The following is a 13986-nucleotide window of genomic DNA, read 5'->3' as shown; positions in this document are numbered from 1 at the left end:
TAGGAGCCCGTGTGCTGTGCGATGTCAGTGCACGTTAAAGAATCCCCAGGTGGTCGAAATTTCCAGAGCCTTTCACTACGGCGTCTCTCATAGCCTCAGTCGCTTTGGGACGTTAAACCCCAATAAACCGAAACAATCTAGTGTTTGTTCCAGCTTAAAACAAACTGTTCTATCTCTCTCTCTCTCTCAGGCCCATCTCTATGCCCTTCTTTGTAAATAAACCTTTTTCTCCGTTTAAAAAGTAAATGTGAATGATTTTTCGCCCTCTACGCTGACGATATTGCGTCCGCGTTCATCGAAAGCACAGTTCGCGTTTGCAGCCCCGAGAGCGGCACAACTTCGGCGCTCTTCCCCTGGGCACTTATTCCGCTCACTGGAGTGGCGCCATCTGTCGAGGGAGTAGTGCAGTTCCTTGATGGCAGGCTCTTCTCCTTTCGAGTACCTGGGGGCAGTTTACCTACACGTAGCCGTAAATTTTCCTCGCGGGCACGGTTTGTTTTGGCGTCGCTCAGCGCCGCTCAAACATAGCGTGCGCCCGGTGTAGTGGGCGGCGTCCCTCAAAGGCGCGAAACAAACACGCTGTCATTGGGCACGCCAGATGCGCTGCTCCCGTCTCTTTCGCCGCCGCGTGCTGCCAGGCGTGCGCACCGACTTCCTGCTTCCACGAAGACGCGGTCGTTTCGGCGGTGGCCACGTTCTGCTCTTTGCGGCGCTAAATGAGGTGAAACAAGCGTGAGGAGTGTCTATTGGCGCTGTACACCCCCCCCCCCCCCCCCCACTACTTCCCCCGCCCTCTACCACTAAAAAAAGGAGCGACCGCCGCTCCGTACTCATGGTCGTTAATTAATGCTAAAGCAGTTGTAGCGGTGCCGGACTGAAGAAGGAATTGTTGTCACAATAAAAGACCTGCGGAATTTAAATGACAGAATAGCAAAAAAAAAGTGAGTGGATTTGGGTAGTTAGGCCGAACGCGGATATGTGCGCTAGCATGACGTCGGTTGTCGGTTGGAGCTACGACCTACCAGGTGGTACCAGGCTACCACTTATTACCACCCCAACTTCTTCCGTGTAGCTACCGTGCAAGCATCATTCCAATCACGTTCTCCTCCTAACCCATTCCGCTTGGGAGAGGGAGGGGATGGTTCAAGGGTGGCAGGTGGGTAGAGTGAGTGAGTTGGCTAGCACCAGCTACCATGTGGAGGCTTCCCACAGACGTCAATGCCACCGCGCAGTTTTCGCCTTCATGGTCCTCCAATATTGTCACATTACAACCCTGCATACAAGTAAACGGCAGCATCGCTGGTATGAAGTAAGCTCAGCTGAGGTGCCACGTTATATAAACTCCAGCATGGAGGTCGCTACCTGGTGCGACGGTACAAAGAAACAACTTACGGTGTACGATGTCACAACGCCAAACGATCTTCGTCATCGAAAGGCTTTTGAGCGAGCGCTCTCCTTGAAGTACAACTTCCGATTTCATTTCAATGTGAGACATTGACCTTCAGGTCAATGTCTCACGGAACTTTATCACCCTATCTATGCTAGCATGACGACGTGATGATATGACTATAACCATCGAGTACCTGACCTTGACGTTTTATTTGACATAGTTGGCACCACATAGATAATGACCTTCAATGCCTCACAAGGTCAAACCAAACATAACTGCGTGGTTGTATGGCCAACACCATTCTAATACGACTACGTGCATATACTGTGACCATTGGGTACTTGGCCGTGACATTTGACTTGAGGCAGTGCACACCACATCGACAATGACCTTCAATGTCTCACAAGGGCAAACCGAACATAACTGCGTGGTGGTATGGCCCAAGCTATGCTAGTATGATCATATGACCAGTGGGTACCTGACCTGGACATTGATTTGAGACAGTGCGCACTACATGGACAATGACCTTCAGTGCCTCACAAGGTCAAACCAAACTTAACTGCGTGGTGGCATGGCCCAAGCTATGGCAGTATCACCGCGTGATCACATGACTATGACCATTGGGTGCCTGATCTTGACATTTGATTTCTAACAGTGGAGACCATGCTTAACAGAGCTTTCTGTCGTATAACTAGGTCCAGGCCACGTTTAACCCCAGCCATTTTTTTTTCTCTTTTCGTGTGTGTGCTTGTGACACGGGACATGTCCATAGCGCCTCGTCGGAAGTATAAACACCCTGAAGTCATGTACAGTGCGTCATAGAAGAGCAAGCGAAGAGCAGCGGGCGATCTGCTTTTCGTTTTGTTTTTGTTTTGATTGTGTTGGCACCAAAATAGCGTCCCTTGTAGCGCTAGCTCTTCTCGCTAGAGTTTCGTGCAATACGAAGAAAAATGGCACAATAACGAGACACGAGTCTGGCGGAACATTTTTCATCCCTTTGACGTGATTTATTTCGCCATCGGCTTCTACACTCTTCCACTTTGGGCAATGCAAACAAACTGCGCTTTGCAATTAACGGCATTGAAGAAAGAAAAAGAAAGCAAAACATGGGCATGCGCTCACGGTCTACACTGAGTCGGCCTGGTTCTGCTTCCCAGAGCTCGGGCAACGCGAAAGTATAAATCAAGATGGCGTCTGAGTTTGGCTTTGCTTCGGCGATATATGGGTATCCGCGCCGGCGAGAGACCACGCAGACGACCGCCATCGGAAGCACTGAAAGCAGAGCGTAGGGGCTGAGGTGTTGCTGGAAAAAAGGAAACATCACAGTGAGCTTGAAGCAAAAGTTACCAAGAAGAAAAAAAAATGGATATCAGCGGAAAAGCATGGACATGTAATAAAGAGACCCTAAAATTCCCCAGACACCCTCCTTGCCTGGTTTTCTGCGGAACAGACGTGTACTGGCGTTCGAAGCTACCCCTAAAGAGAAACCTCCCCCCCACCTCCCTTCCCCCTTTCCTTGCTCCCCAGCTTTACCGCGATAAGCCGATACCCGAACGCGCCGAAAAGCAGTGCCAGGGCAGCATATGTGCGGAGAACGAAGCAAGCAAGTCCAGGGCACCAAGGAAGTCGAGTTTAAAGATAGAAAGCAAAGATGACATGCAAAAAGAAAAGAAAAACTAAAGAGAAATTTGCCAGCTTTACGGGCGCGGTTCTCCCCCGCTTGGGCTGTTCCTGGAGTCCACGAGTGCTTTCCGTTTGAGGAAAAGCAGATTCAGGCGCCAGCTGATGGGGTGCGGCGCCGCGTTACGGCGTTTTAGCGATTTTGCGTAGTCTGGGTCGCGATTTTCTTTTTTCCCTTCTTATAACCCGCCGACCTTGGCTCCGCCGTTTAGTCTGTTTATTTACGTATCGTGTTTATTTACATCGCCTTCCGGTGTGATGCTCCGCGTACGTAGCCGCGCTGTTTGTGTGCGTGATATAAATAAATTTATTCTGCAGTGAAAGATTTATAGGCTCTCTTGGTGTCGAACACCGCGCTGCTTTTGTGCCATACCATCTGCCTCGTCTGCGTGCTCTGCCTAGTTAATGGAGAGTTTTGTCATACGAAGACGCATTAGCGTGAACGTACGCTGGATTACCAGTGGCCGCCTAGTAGTGATGCAAAACTATCGATAGTACTATCGATGCTATGGATAGTACTATCGATATCGATACTATCGATAGTACTGCACTATCAATAGTTCTATCGATAGTTTTATTGACAGTTCTATTGATAGTACTATCGATAGCCGTATCGTTACTACTTGTTATACATAGTACTATCGATACTATAATATTAACTACGCATACCCACTGCATCCTAAACTTGGTTTCCCGAGTGTGTGGTATGGAGGGGATGGTATAAGTAACTGACAGGACTCGCCCGTTTTCACGGCCTACGCGTCACCGAGCTCTGCAGACGTTCCCGACGTAAAGTTGCTGGATAAAATGTTAGCGTGCGAATGTCCTACTTGCGAAGGATGTGTGCGCAAACCATTTCTGCTGCGGTTACGTCAGCAAGCCAGCTATTCTGGCTATTTTTTTCTTTCATCGGATGCAGTTCCAGGTATTTTGCCGAACTGTCCCAGTGCACGTTAAAGAACCACAGCTGGTCGAAATTTACCCTGAGGCCACCACTACGGCATCCCTCATAGCTTGAGTCTCTTTGGGACATTAAGCCACATGGGACCGTCAAACCAATCAGGTATCGCATATGTTTTGGTTATATCGCTGGCCAACAAATGCATAATAGCAATAATGTTACTATCAGTAGTCTTACCATCGACAGTTTCACTATCGATAGTCTTGATCGATAGCGGTACTATCGCTGGTAGTACTATCGATAGCAACACTATCGATAGTAATACTATCGGTAGTAATACTATCTATAGTATTGCTATCAATAGTAGACTATCCATAATACTATCGACAGTCTATCGATAGTAGCACTATCGATAGTTTTTTTAAACTATCGATAGTTTAAACAAAAACTATCGGTACTATCGATAGTCAATTTTCCGATAGTTTTGCATACCTCCTAGGCATGCTCACTGGTTAGCTGCGCGGCCGGGTAGAGCGCGCGCCTGCTACTGCGCATGCGTCGCAGGAATCCGGTAACCCGGTATATGTCTACTTTAATAGTCAGTGCTATGCTAAAACTCTCGAGTCTCCCTACAGCGTCGTGGACGGTCCTGGTATACTTAATAGCGTTATAGCTGCCAACACTCTTCAAGATGGAAAGCTCAGATCTTGCGTATAGTAAAAGGCAAACGCGAAATGCCAACGCGACAATCAAGTCCACCTTACTCTCAAGTCCACCATTGAGACGACTGTAGAATATTGTAAGATTCTTTCATTGGCGGAGATGGTCTTGCGTCACGATGCATAGCAAAATCTTGCTTTTAAAGGGGCTGCGAAACACTGCCTGGGGGAATACCGGCTATACTTCAGGTGGGCTCTTTATGTCACACAGATGCTGACTTAAAAAGAATTACAGGAATCGATGCACAGGAACGGGAGTTATTCAGTGAAGAAATTTCAAAATACAAGCAAACAAAACGCTGCCCTCAACTCGATTTTGGCGGGGCTTCCCACTCCTATTTCGCTCTCCCAATGACGGCACCTGGCGCAACCAATCAAAACAGCCAGCCAGAGCACGTCGCGGAAGTTTGTACTCCATGGTTGCCTGCTCTCTGTAACTCGTTCTTGCTGAGACTGGCAGCGTTGTTTCCATGCCAGAGCGCCCCTGGTGGTGTATTTTTATTTTACTTGCTTTGCAGGGCTTTTATCTAAGACAAGCAAGTTGTTTTTGTTGATCTAATATAAAACGCAGACACGTGACAAAATGTGTCTCTATTTATTCACACAATTTGCGGTATATTTACTGTTTGTCCGGTCATTAAGCTCGCGCCAGGTGATGTCATATCCGCTGCTAAAAACCCGCCACTGTGTGGCGCACCATCAGAGCCATGAAGTTGTTTTTGGGAGGGCATTAAAATATTAAAAAACGGAATGTACGCGGTATTACCGACGCTAGTAGCACCATTATAAGTCACTGTATGCAATCAACAGGCAAAACAGTTAACTAAGATTGTGTTACGGGGCCCCTTTAATATTCGTCCTGCTCACGCGCCGAACAGGTGAGACTGCCGCAGAGAACAAATGGGGGCGCATTTTTGACGGTAATTGTGCGGCAGCTGAGGAATATTGTAAGATGCTGTTATGGGGATATTGATGGGAATTGGCGTAATAAAATCTTCCTTTTGAAGCTTGATACCTTGTGTTTGGCGCATGATGGCCTTAGCTTCCTATGTGCCACTAAACCCAACGCAACAGAAAACACCTTTTAAAGCTTTACCTGCGTTCGCACCGATCAGGTATGTGGGTGCGTTTTTGACAACAAATAGCAAAAAAAAAAAAACAACTACAGCTGTCCCGAGACATGACCTGCGGTAATATTTATCGTCAATGTGCAGTCCTAGGATATATGCGAGAAAACGTCATTCGTTAACAACTTGCCGTTGAAAAAAATGCGCTTGTCAGAAATATCCAGGTATCAGTAATCGAGAATGAAACTGCACTTGTCGTAGAATAATAATCAGCAAAGGCTGCTGTGAAGCAACAAAGAAAAATGATTGAGCTCGGGAATATGGTTGAAAGTACAGTGGACAAAAGGACGAAGAAAAAAAAAAGAAGTGAAATAAAGAGTCAAGCAGTCGAGGTGAGAACTGCACCCACCAATCACGCAAATGGGAGGGAGGGGGCCGCTGATAAGCGGCGTTACCGCGAATAACGAGCGGCAGACCTGTCCCGGAACGTGGGGTGGTTTTTGCTGTGGAAATGGTATAGTGTTAGGAGAATGATTCCGTTTCGAGAGGGAGCTAGCTGCGTGCATTTTCGGTGAGCTCATAACGCACGTCACGTGCGATACGCCTCTATAGCAGTTAGGCGTGATGGCTTATTAGCCCAATAATTTCCTTCGACGAATTGCCATGATTTCCGCAACAGAGATATTTCTCGTCATAACTCAGTATTGACCGGCGTGCCACATGCGATAGAGACTGTAAAGATGCGAATATGTTTTACTGATGCTCGCAGATAGGCATCAAAGCCTCACATTGTTGGAGAAAGGGCTTTTGGAAGCGTATTTAACGGCGAAAACGGAACGTGCCAGCTGTCAGAGTTGCAGGATTCCTGTTGTTAAATAACTTTAAGTAACTGACTGCAGAAGCTTACGCAAGCGGTAAAACAATCTAAAATTTCTATGCTCGTGCTGCTGCGTTGGCAAGCGATGGAGCTGTTTGTCATTTTTAAGTCGATTTAACGTATGCGCGCCTGAGCATTCATGCGCAACTTGATCGGTCTTAGAACTTCAAACTTTATAGTTCGGTGAATTTAGTTCTACAGCAAGCGTATTAACTCGAGAGTGTTAAGGCTCCCTTTCTGCTGAAAATCCGGCGTCGTCGTCGGCGTTGTGGGGAAAAAATCAACCAGGGTTGGGTGGCCCAGGCGGCCACCCTAGCCACTGGATGATGCATGGCGCAAGAGTGGACAGGACGAACGAAGGGCGAACACGGACAAGGTGCTTACTACAACTTTTGTTTATTGCACGTGCTCGCCTTTTATAGCACGATGCAAGGAAAAAAAAAGGAAATAGGCGCCTTGCTACAAAAAGCGAGCACATGCAATAACTACAGTTGCAGTGAGCGCATTGCCCGTGTTCGCCCTTAGTTCGTGCTGTCCACTTTTGCGCCTTGCATCATCGAATCATGAACCAACTCGCCCAACAGCCGATCCTTCAGCACCCTAGCCACCCAGGGTGGCCTTGTGGCGTCATGACAATCTGCCGACCTGATTGTGAGCAAACTGCCCCACCGAGGCAGGTGGGAGTTAATGATTGGTCGCGGGAGGTTGCTGTGTAGCAGCAACAGGAGTCTCACAATCTCCACCGATGGTAGCACCTGCCATCGCGGGGCAGCGGCACATCTCTTGACCGCTGCACCACTGCTGTGAGGACTCCCAGGTATCCTGAATGTAGAGAATGGCCGATTCCGCATTTACGGGCATTAACCCCAATAAAGCTATCGCGTCATATCGTTACGGCGGAGCTAAAGTTCCTGCTCCATTTTTTTTTTTTTTTGTAATAAACCCACCAGTTTTTTCCTTCTAACATTTCTGCAGTGTAGGGACCACTGATGACGTAGCACTGCCGAAGCTCAACTTTCACATAAAAGGTAGAACTACGCGAATGGGACAGGACTGGCGAAAGAGGAACGAAAACGACGACACAGGCGCCTGTATTGTCGTTTTCGTTCCTCCTTCACCTGCCCTGTCCCATTCGTGCAGTTGAACCTTTTAACTGCCGTCTTCGCATTCCTGCGAAGAATGCTGAGGTCCTTACTTGATTGGTTGGGAGCCTCGGGATCCCTGCCCAGCCAAGGACCTGCTTTAAAGGTTTTAATAGTCGCCATTTCTAAATTTAATTGCCCAGCATTACAGTGTAATAGTAACTGTTTAAAGGCTTTAATAGTCGCCATTTCTAAATTTAATTGCCCAGCATTACAGTGTAATAGTAACTGACTGTTTAGGCTCTTTACACCACCGATGTTTTTCGCTTTCTTTGTAAAATTCTCCAGAAAATAATTTTCTTACACCTTGAGCTTGGCGCATGGTAGCCTTAGATTCTTATGCGCCACTAAAGCCAACACAACACAACACTACTTTTTTTTTTATCTAGCATGAACGAACTAGCCCGCAAGAACGTTCTAATATTCAACTTTCATTGGATGTTTTCGTTACTTGAGAGTCACGGGGTCTAAAGCGGTTCCTGCCCGCTCTACTACTCCTTGCCGCTTTCCAACGCATTGAGTGAGTGCATCGTGGAATCTCATAATCTGTGCCGCTTTTCAACTTTTCAACGTTCTGCTCTCCCGTGTTTCCTCTTCGGTCTCGAGAGAGACGTAAATATCCTCGTCCGAGTGCGCGAGGCCTGTGCGGCGTCAGCTGCTTCATTTTTCTTGCCAGGGACCCGTGATGCCAAGAAATCCTCCACTCCTGGAATTTTTCAAACAATCGGCGCAGTTGTTCTCCACGGGGACCCCTAGCTCGTGGTATATTTATTTGGCCTGGAGAATGGGGAGGCAGATATTAGGTTCTGGAAATGGAGAGGGTAACAAGCTGGCGTTGGCCGCCAGAACGGGCGCAACGCCTGGCTCTGCTATAAATCAAGAAAAGACGAGAAAAGGAACGCGAGGAAGAAGAGAGGAGACAAATTCATATACACTGCATATGTTCAGGAAGATTGGGGTTGTGTGAGATTCGAAATTTGGGCTGTTTCTGTTTTTTTTTTTTGAACAGATGTTAGGTTTTTCGTGGAACCTTTTCGCTGTTCTGGTTGCGTAACAGTCTTTTTTTCCTTCCCTGTATTGATACCGCAATTTTGTTTTTAAATTTAAAACTGAACATTAATAGCCCTCGTTGCGCGAGAGCTAAATTACTTCAAGTAAATGTTTACTATCGCGCATATTTCATATTTGCTCCCAATAACTTCGGCCCGCGTTTATTAATAACTATAACCAGAGAACAGAACTACCATTTCAAATCCTGTCGCGGTGGTTCATGCGTCTTCACTGCAATAACCTTCCTTCGACATCGCATCTTTCGTGTCGTCCTAACCTTCCGACTTTCCACTGTACAGTAGTTCAGCTATTGGAACGGCAGGCAAACTTTCAAAGTTGTCGGACTGTCTTCTTTATTTCTAATTCTTCGCTATGCCAGAGTTTTTTCCATGTAACTGGGTGAAGCGGCAGCGAAATTTGCAGCTGTATGCCTGTATCGCACTCCACTCCACGCCGCCATGACTGCGTCCGTTTCTAGGCCCACCAGCACCATTCACCCATACCGGCACTTTCTCCAGAGCGCCCGCAGCACGTCCACAGGACGTCCCCTGCATATCCCTTGCAAGTTCACGTCAGTTGCATTTGAGCAAAGTGTAAATTTGGGCTAGTTGGAAGCCGAGATTTAGAGGTGGGCTTAGCGCGAGAGAAACGAGGACTCGTTCTGTCCATCTCATGCCCTGTTTCTCTCGCACTAAAGCCCCCTCCAAATCAGTTGCATGCTTTTGTTTGTTTCTGATGGCTCGGGCCGACCTAGTCTGAGCACTGTCTTTGTCATTGGCTGCTGGAGGATGAACACACGAGTTTTCGGCTGCGGAGAACTACGCCGACACCCTCAATACACCGGAGCAAGTCCATCATACAGCTCTCGCTGTTAATGAACAAAACCGCAATGACGTCAGTGCAGCGACGTAGCGACGTCGCCTGCCGGGACATTCACCGCACCGTACGAACGCACAGTCGCATCCACCCATCCTCCCTGCCTGCCTAGTGGCCGACATTTTCGGCGCCTCGCAGAGCGGGTCTTCTTCTCCCGGGTGCGAACCCGTTCCACGCTTCTTTTTCCGGTGCTGTACATAGGCGGCGCGTCGGTCGCATAACGGACGGCGGCAGCTGGACTGCACACGCGCGGATATATCTGCGCGATATATCCCGCTATAGTCGCTGCCGGCGAGCAGCTGCTTGGCGGCAGCTCCCTCACGCAGGCAGCGACGTCCGCTTGATGAGCCAGCCAGACACGCGCGACCCCCTCCCCTCTTTCCGCGTCTCCCAGATGGCGGCGCTCCGTTCGTCTGGCTGTTTATAAACACGGGAATCCCCGCTTGCCCTGCTTCTCCTCTTCCCCTTCTCTCTCTCCTCTGTTTCACTCATGCCACGCGGTCTGGCATCTAGCTCCGCAGATGCCGCTGCTGAGAGATAGAGAACTCCAGATGAGTCGGGACTCCAAACTGAGGCTTGTATGGCCCCTCGACTGGCGCGTTTCTCGGCACCTCGTCTGTTGTTATCTCGTTAGGTTCTGACGTTGATGGGGAAGGGGGGGGGGGGGGTATTTTCGTTTTTTTTTGTCTTTTTTAGTGCCGGCTTTTGCGGGTCAGCGATTAGTTATTCACGCTCGGCTTGTTTAGCTTATGTGCCATGCCCGCTGACCGAATGGTGTCGGCCATTGTGGTCTTAACGAGGTCTTAAATAAGGAAACAGCACTGGTGTGTTCTGCGAGGTAATTTGCCGCCAATGTGGGTGTTTTTATTTTTAATTTCGGGAAGGGGGGGGGCGGGGGAGGGGTGTCGTGCTTTACAGGCAAGGAGAGAGATTGAAGGCGAGCCGGAAGTCTGTTGGTCTTTGCCCGAATTGCTTCCGGACCGGAATTCCTTTCACCGCATACACCATATGGTCCGCACTGTTCCCTCTTATGTTCATGCTTTCGGTAAACGACTCTATTCAGCCTTGGGCGGGTAAGCGATTAGTTTTCCAGGCTCGGCTTGTTTTGCGTATGAGCCATGTACTCTGGCCGTATGGTGACGACGATTGTGGTCTTAACGAGCTCTTAGATGAGGCGGCAGCCCTGATGTTTTCCTCCAGACGAGAATCTTTATTGGCTTGTGAGCGTTTTTTTTATATTTTCCTTGAAATTTTGTTGTTGAGAGGGAGGGGGAGTGAAGGCGTGCCGGAAGTGTTGCCTGTCGCTGCCTAAGTTGCTTCCGCATTACGCCATTCTAGAGTTTGTGCACGTTCCCCGTATGGTTCCCGTTTTTGCCTATTTATTTCCCTGGCTTCTGTAAACAAAACGCTTCAGTCTTGGGCGATGTGTGTGCCCATGGTATACGCACGCTAATGGCCAAACACATGGCTGCTGCCTTGTGCCATCTGGATTAGCGCTGTGTTGTGAGAACGCTTCACCTGGACCCTGGGTTGGACCGTGCACTTTGCCCGAGCTGATGCACTCAGGTTTGTGGTGACTTATTAATAGGCGTTTCCGGGTTGGGCTCGCTGCTTCATGAAAGTCCGTCGGGTCAGTGCTTCAGTGCATAATACATTCTCTCCGTACTGTTTTTGGTCCTTTTCCGCCAGAGTCGAGCATTACTATCGCCAGTGTCCTCTTAATATTAGCAACGTTCAATGTCTTCAGTGCTCTCAGCCTCCCGTCTATGCTGGGTTACTGCTTTACATCACGCTTCGTCCATTCACCCGCGGGATCATCTTTGCCTTCACCTCCGTGCTTCACCCCAACTTTTTCTTAACCGCCTTCTTATCTTGCGTGTCAGCTAATAGCTTATCATGAATTTGCGCGGCTTCGCCGCGTATACACATCTTCGTAATTTTGTGGTATGATATCATTTCCCATGTTCCCCATATCATCATAGTTGTTCCTGCACTGTGTGGACAGCTTAGGGTTATTTTTTATATGGACACTGTCATGGAATTCGTAATTAAGTCTGCTATCACCTATATTGCTGATCCACAGCCGATCAGTTGTTCCCGGATTTTTTATAAAGTATATTTTACCACTGGTGATACAATCCACATACTCAACAGTAAAAGCAAATAAGTCTTTATGAAAGGCACAAACACAGACAATAAAAAATGCGACATGCTAACAATAAGATAAGCGAATCTAAAACCTCAGGGAAACGAATTCCATTCACTAAACGAACGAGTCACGTGCGAATTCGAGTGAGTCAACGGCTTACAGTGTGCATATAAAAATACACTGGACGATGTAACGTATACTAGTAGATATAGTATTTAACGTACAAAGTCCGAAATGAATAAATGAATTATGCCACCAGAAGGGTGTGTAACCGGACCTGAAGGCTAATCGAAAATCGGATGGGAACGCTTCCTTTTTTTCCCAGATTACCGTATTGGAATTAGACCTCAACCGAAAAGGAACGGTGCCGCATCGGTCTGGAGCTGGGTTGGGACCTACTTTTCGGGGAATACGCCACGCATTTTTTTTTTCACGCAAGTGAGCGCTCTCATCTGACATTGTAGCCGCCAGAAGCTGTGCTGGCCTCTACAAAAATGGCACCTGATCTACAAGCTTGCATACGTGGAAGTAAATTAATGTCATTAAAAGTAACCAAGCATCCACATTTAAAAGAAAAAATCAACACATTTCGCACCAAGACCCCACGCGGGGAGTTCCAACGCGCATCGAATTGGTATACAACTAGCAGCGGTTCACATTCCGTTTAATGGAGTCTCAGCTCAAAAGCTCGCCTTTCTTGAACATTTTCGTTTAGCCCTACAATCTGTTTTACTCGGACTTACTGGTTTGGTTTATTGGGGTTTAACGTCCCGAAGCAACTCAGGCTATGAGGGACGGCGTAGTGAAGGGCTTCGGAAATTTCGGCCACCTGGGGTTCTTTAACGTGCACTGACATCGCGCAGTACACGGGCCTCTGGAATTTCGCCTCCATCGAAATTCGGCCGCCGCGGCCGGCATCGAACCCGCGTCTTTCGGGTCAGCAGCTGAGCGCCCGTAACCACTGAACCACCGCGGCGGGGCATTACTCGGACTTACACAGACTGCGGCGTTCCTATACGGTCATATGCAAGTCGTGTGCTGCTTAGGTTGTCGAAGACAGGATTAAAGAGAACACGAATGGTTAAGCGCAATCTAACATCTGAGCCTTTATTCCATTTCAGTGGAAAAAGGAAGCAAGAGCATGTGGCAAAAAAACTTGATAAATAGCACAGGAAGCAAAGAAAAGACAACACGGAAGCGCACTACGCTGACAGCGAAAATGACAGAAAAAGAACTGAAAATAAAAAATTAAAAGCTTGATCACCAAACAAGTGTTTGTGAAGCTCGGCTGGGAGTTTCTTGTTTTCTTTAACACTGTCAACCTAAACAGCGTATGTCTTGCATGTGATCATGTTCCAACCAGCCCAGTACCAAGCAGCTCCTATACTGATAAGTGGCCTTGCAAAGATACTGTCATCTTAGAAACGCGTTTCTCCGGTAAAGATCACTCTCTCTGCCGACTTGTCGTTCTTTTTGTCGGCTTATTCTGCGGTGGGATTCACTCGCATCCCCGGAATAGCCTTCGCATTGTCTCCCCCGGAACCGACGGCGCCGCCTCGTCTGTCTCTGGGAGCCGGCCGAGCTTTCTGCGGCTCCCTACGGATGCTCTCGCGGGTGTCTACAAGACGAAGCACGCAACACGAGAGCGAGGGTGGGGGGAAAAAAAGGGGGAGAGGCAGACTGGTATACACGAGAAAGCGGCAACTGTATATACCGAGCTCCCCTCTGTTTGCAGCCTCACCCAATCTGTCCCCTTCCAGAGTGCCCCAGTTGACTTCCAGGAAGGGCGACCGACTCTCCTCCCAACCCGGGCCCATAAAACAGCTCCACAAGATAGAGGGGGGGGGGGGGGGGGGGGGGGGAGATGGAAGATGTGTAAAAGCGGGCGAGCGGGGATTGCGGGGAAGACGTCGTACGCGCATCTGTTTGTGTTGTGGTCTGACTGACGCGGAGAGCTCTCCTCGGTCCCTTTCCTCACCCCCTCCTCTGCATCCTCCTCTCTTCCTTGACGCCCTCATCATCTAAGCTCGCAGCGAGAAAGAAAGAGAGAGAGAAAGGGGAGAGAGAGAGGGGGGTGCAAATCCTCCTCTCTTCCTTGACGCTCTCGTCATCTAGGCTGGCAACGAGAGAAGGGA

General features: G+C 48.5%; 1 protein-coding gene across 1 annotated transcript in view; it reads left to right on the top strand.

Moving 5' to 3' along the window:
* Positions 1–13149, top strand: part of LOC149328695 (uncharacterized) — a 186011-nt gene extending 172862 nt beyond the window's left edge. Inside the window, exon 5 of the mRNA XM_089559643.1 lies at positions 12973–13149. Within this exon, the coding sequence (XP_089415769.1) occupies positions 12973–13011 (39 nt within the window). The 3' untranslated portion in view covers positions 13012–13149. The remainder of the gene's footprint in view (positions 1–12972) is intronic.
* Positions 13150–13986: the final 837 nt, after the last annotated feature.

The sequence above is a fragment of the Amblyomma mixtum genome, chromosome 9 (assembly GCF_055824585.1).
Source record: "Amblyomma mixtum isolate Tamu chromosome 9, ASM5582458v1, whole genome shotgun sequence".
Taxonomy (NCBI): domain Eukaryota; kingdom Metazoa; phylum Arthropoda; class Arachnida; order Ixodida; family Ixodidae; genus Amblyomma; species Amblyomma mixtum.
Note: the sequence above shows the minus strand (reverse complement) of the source record. Positions and strands in the feature narration are given on the sequence as shown.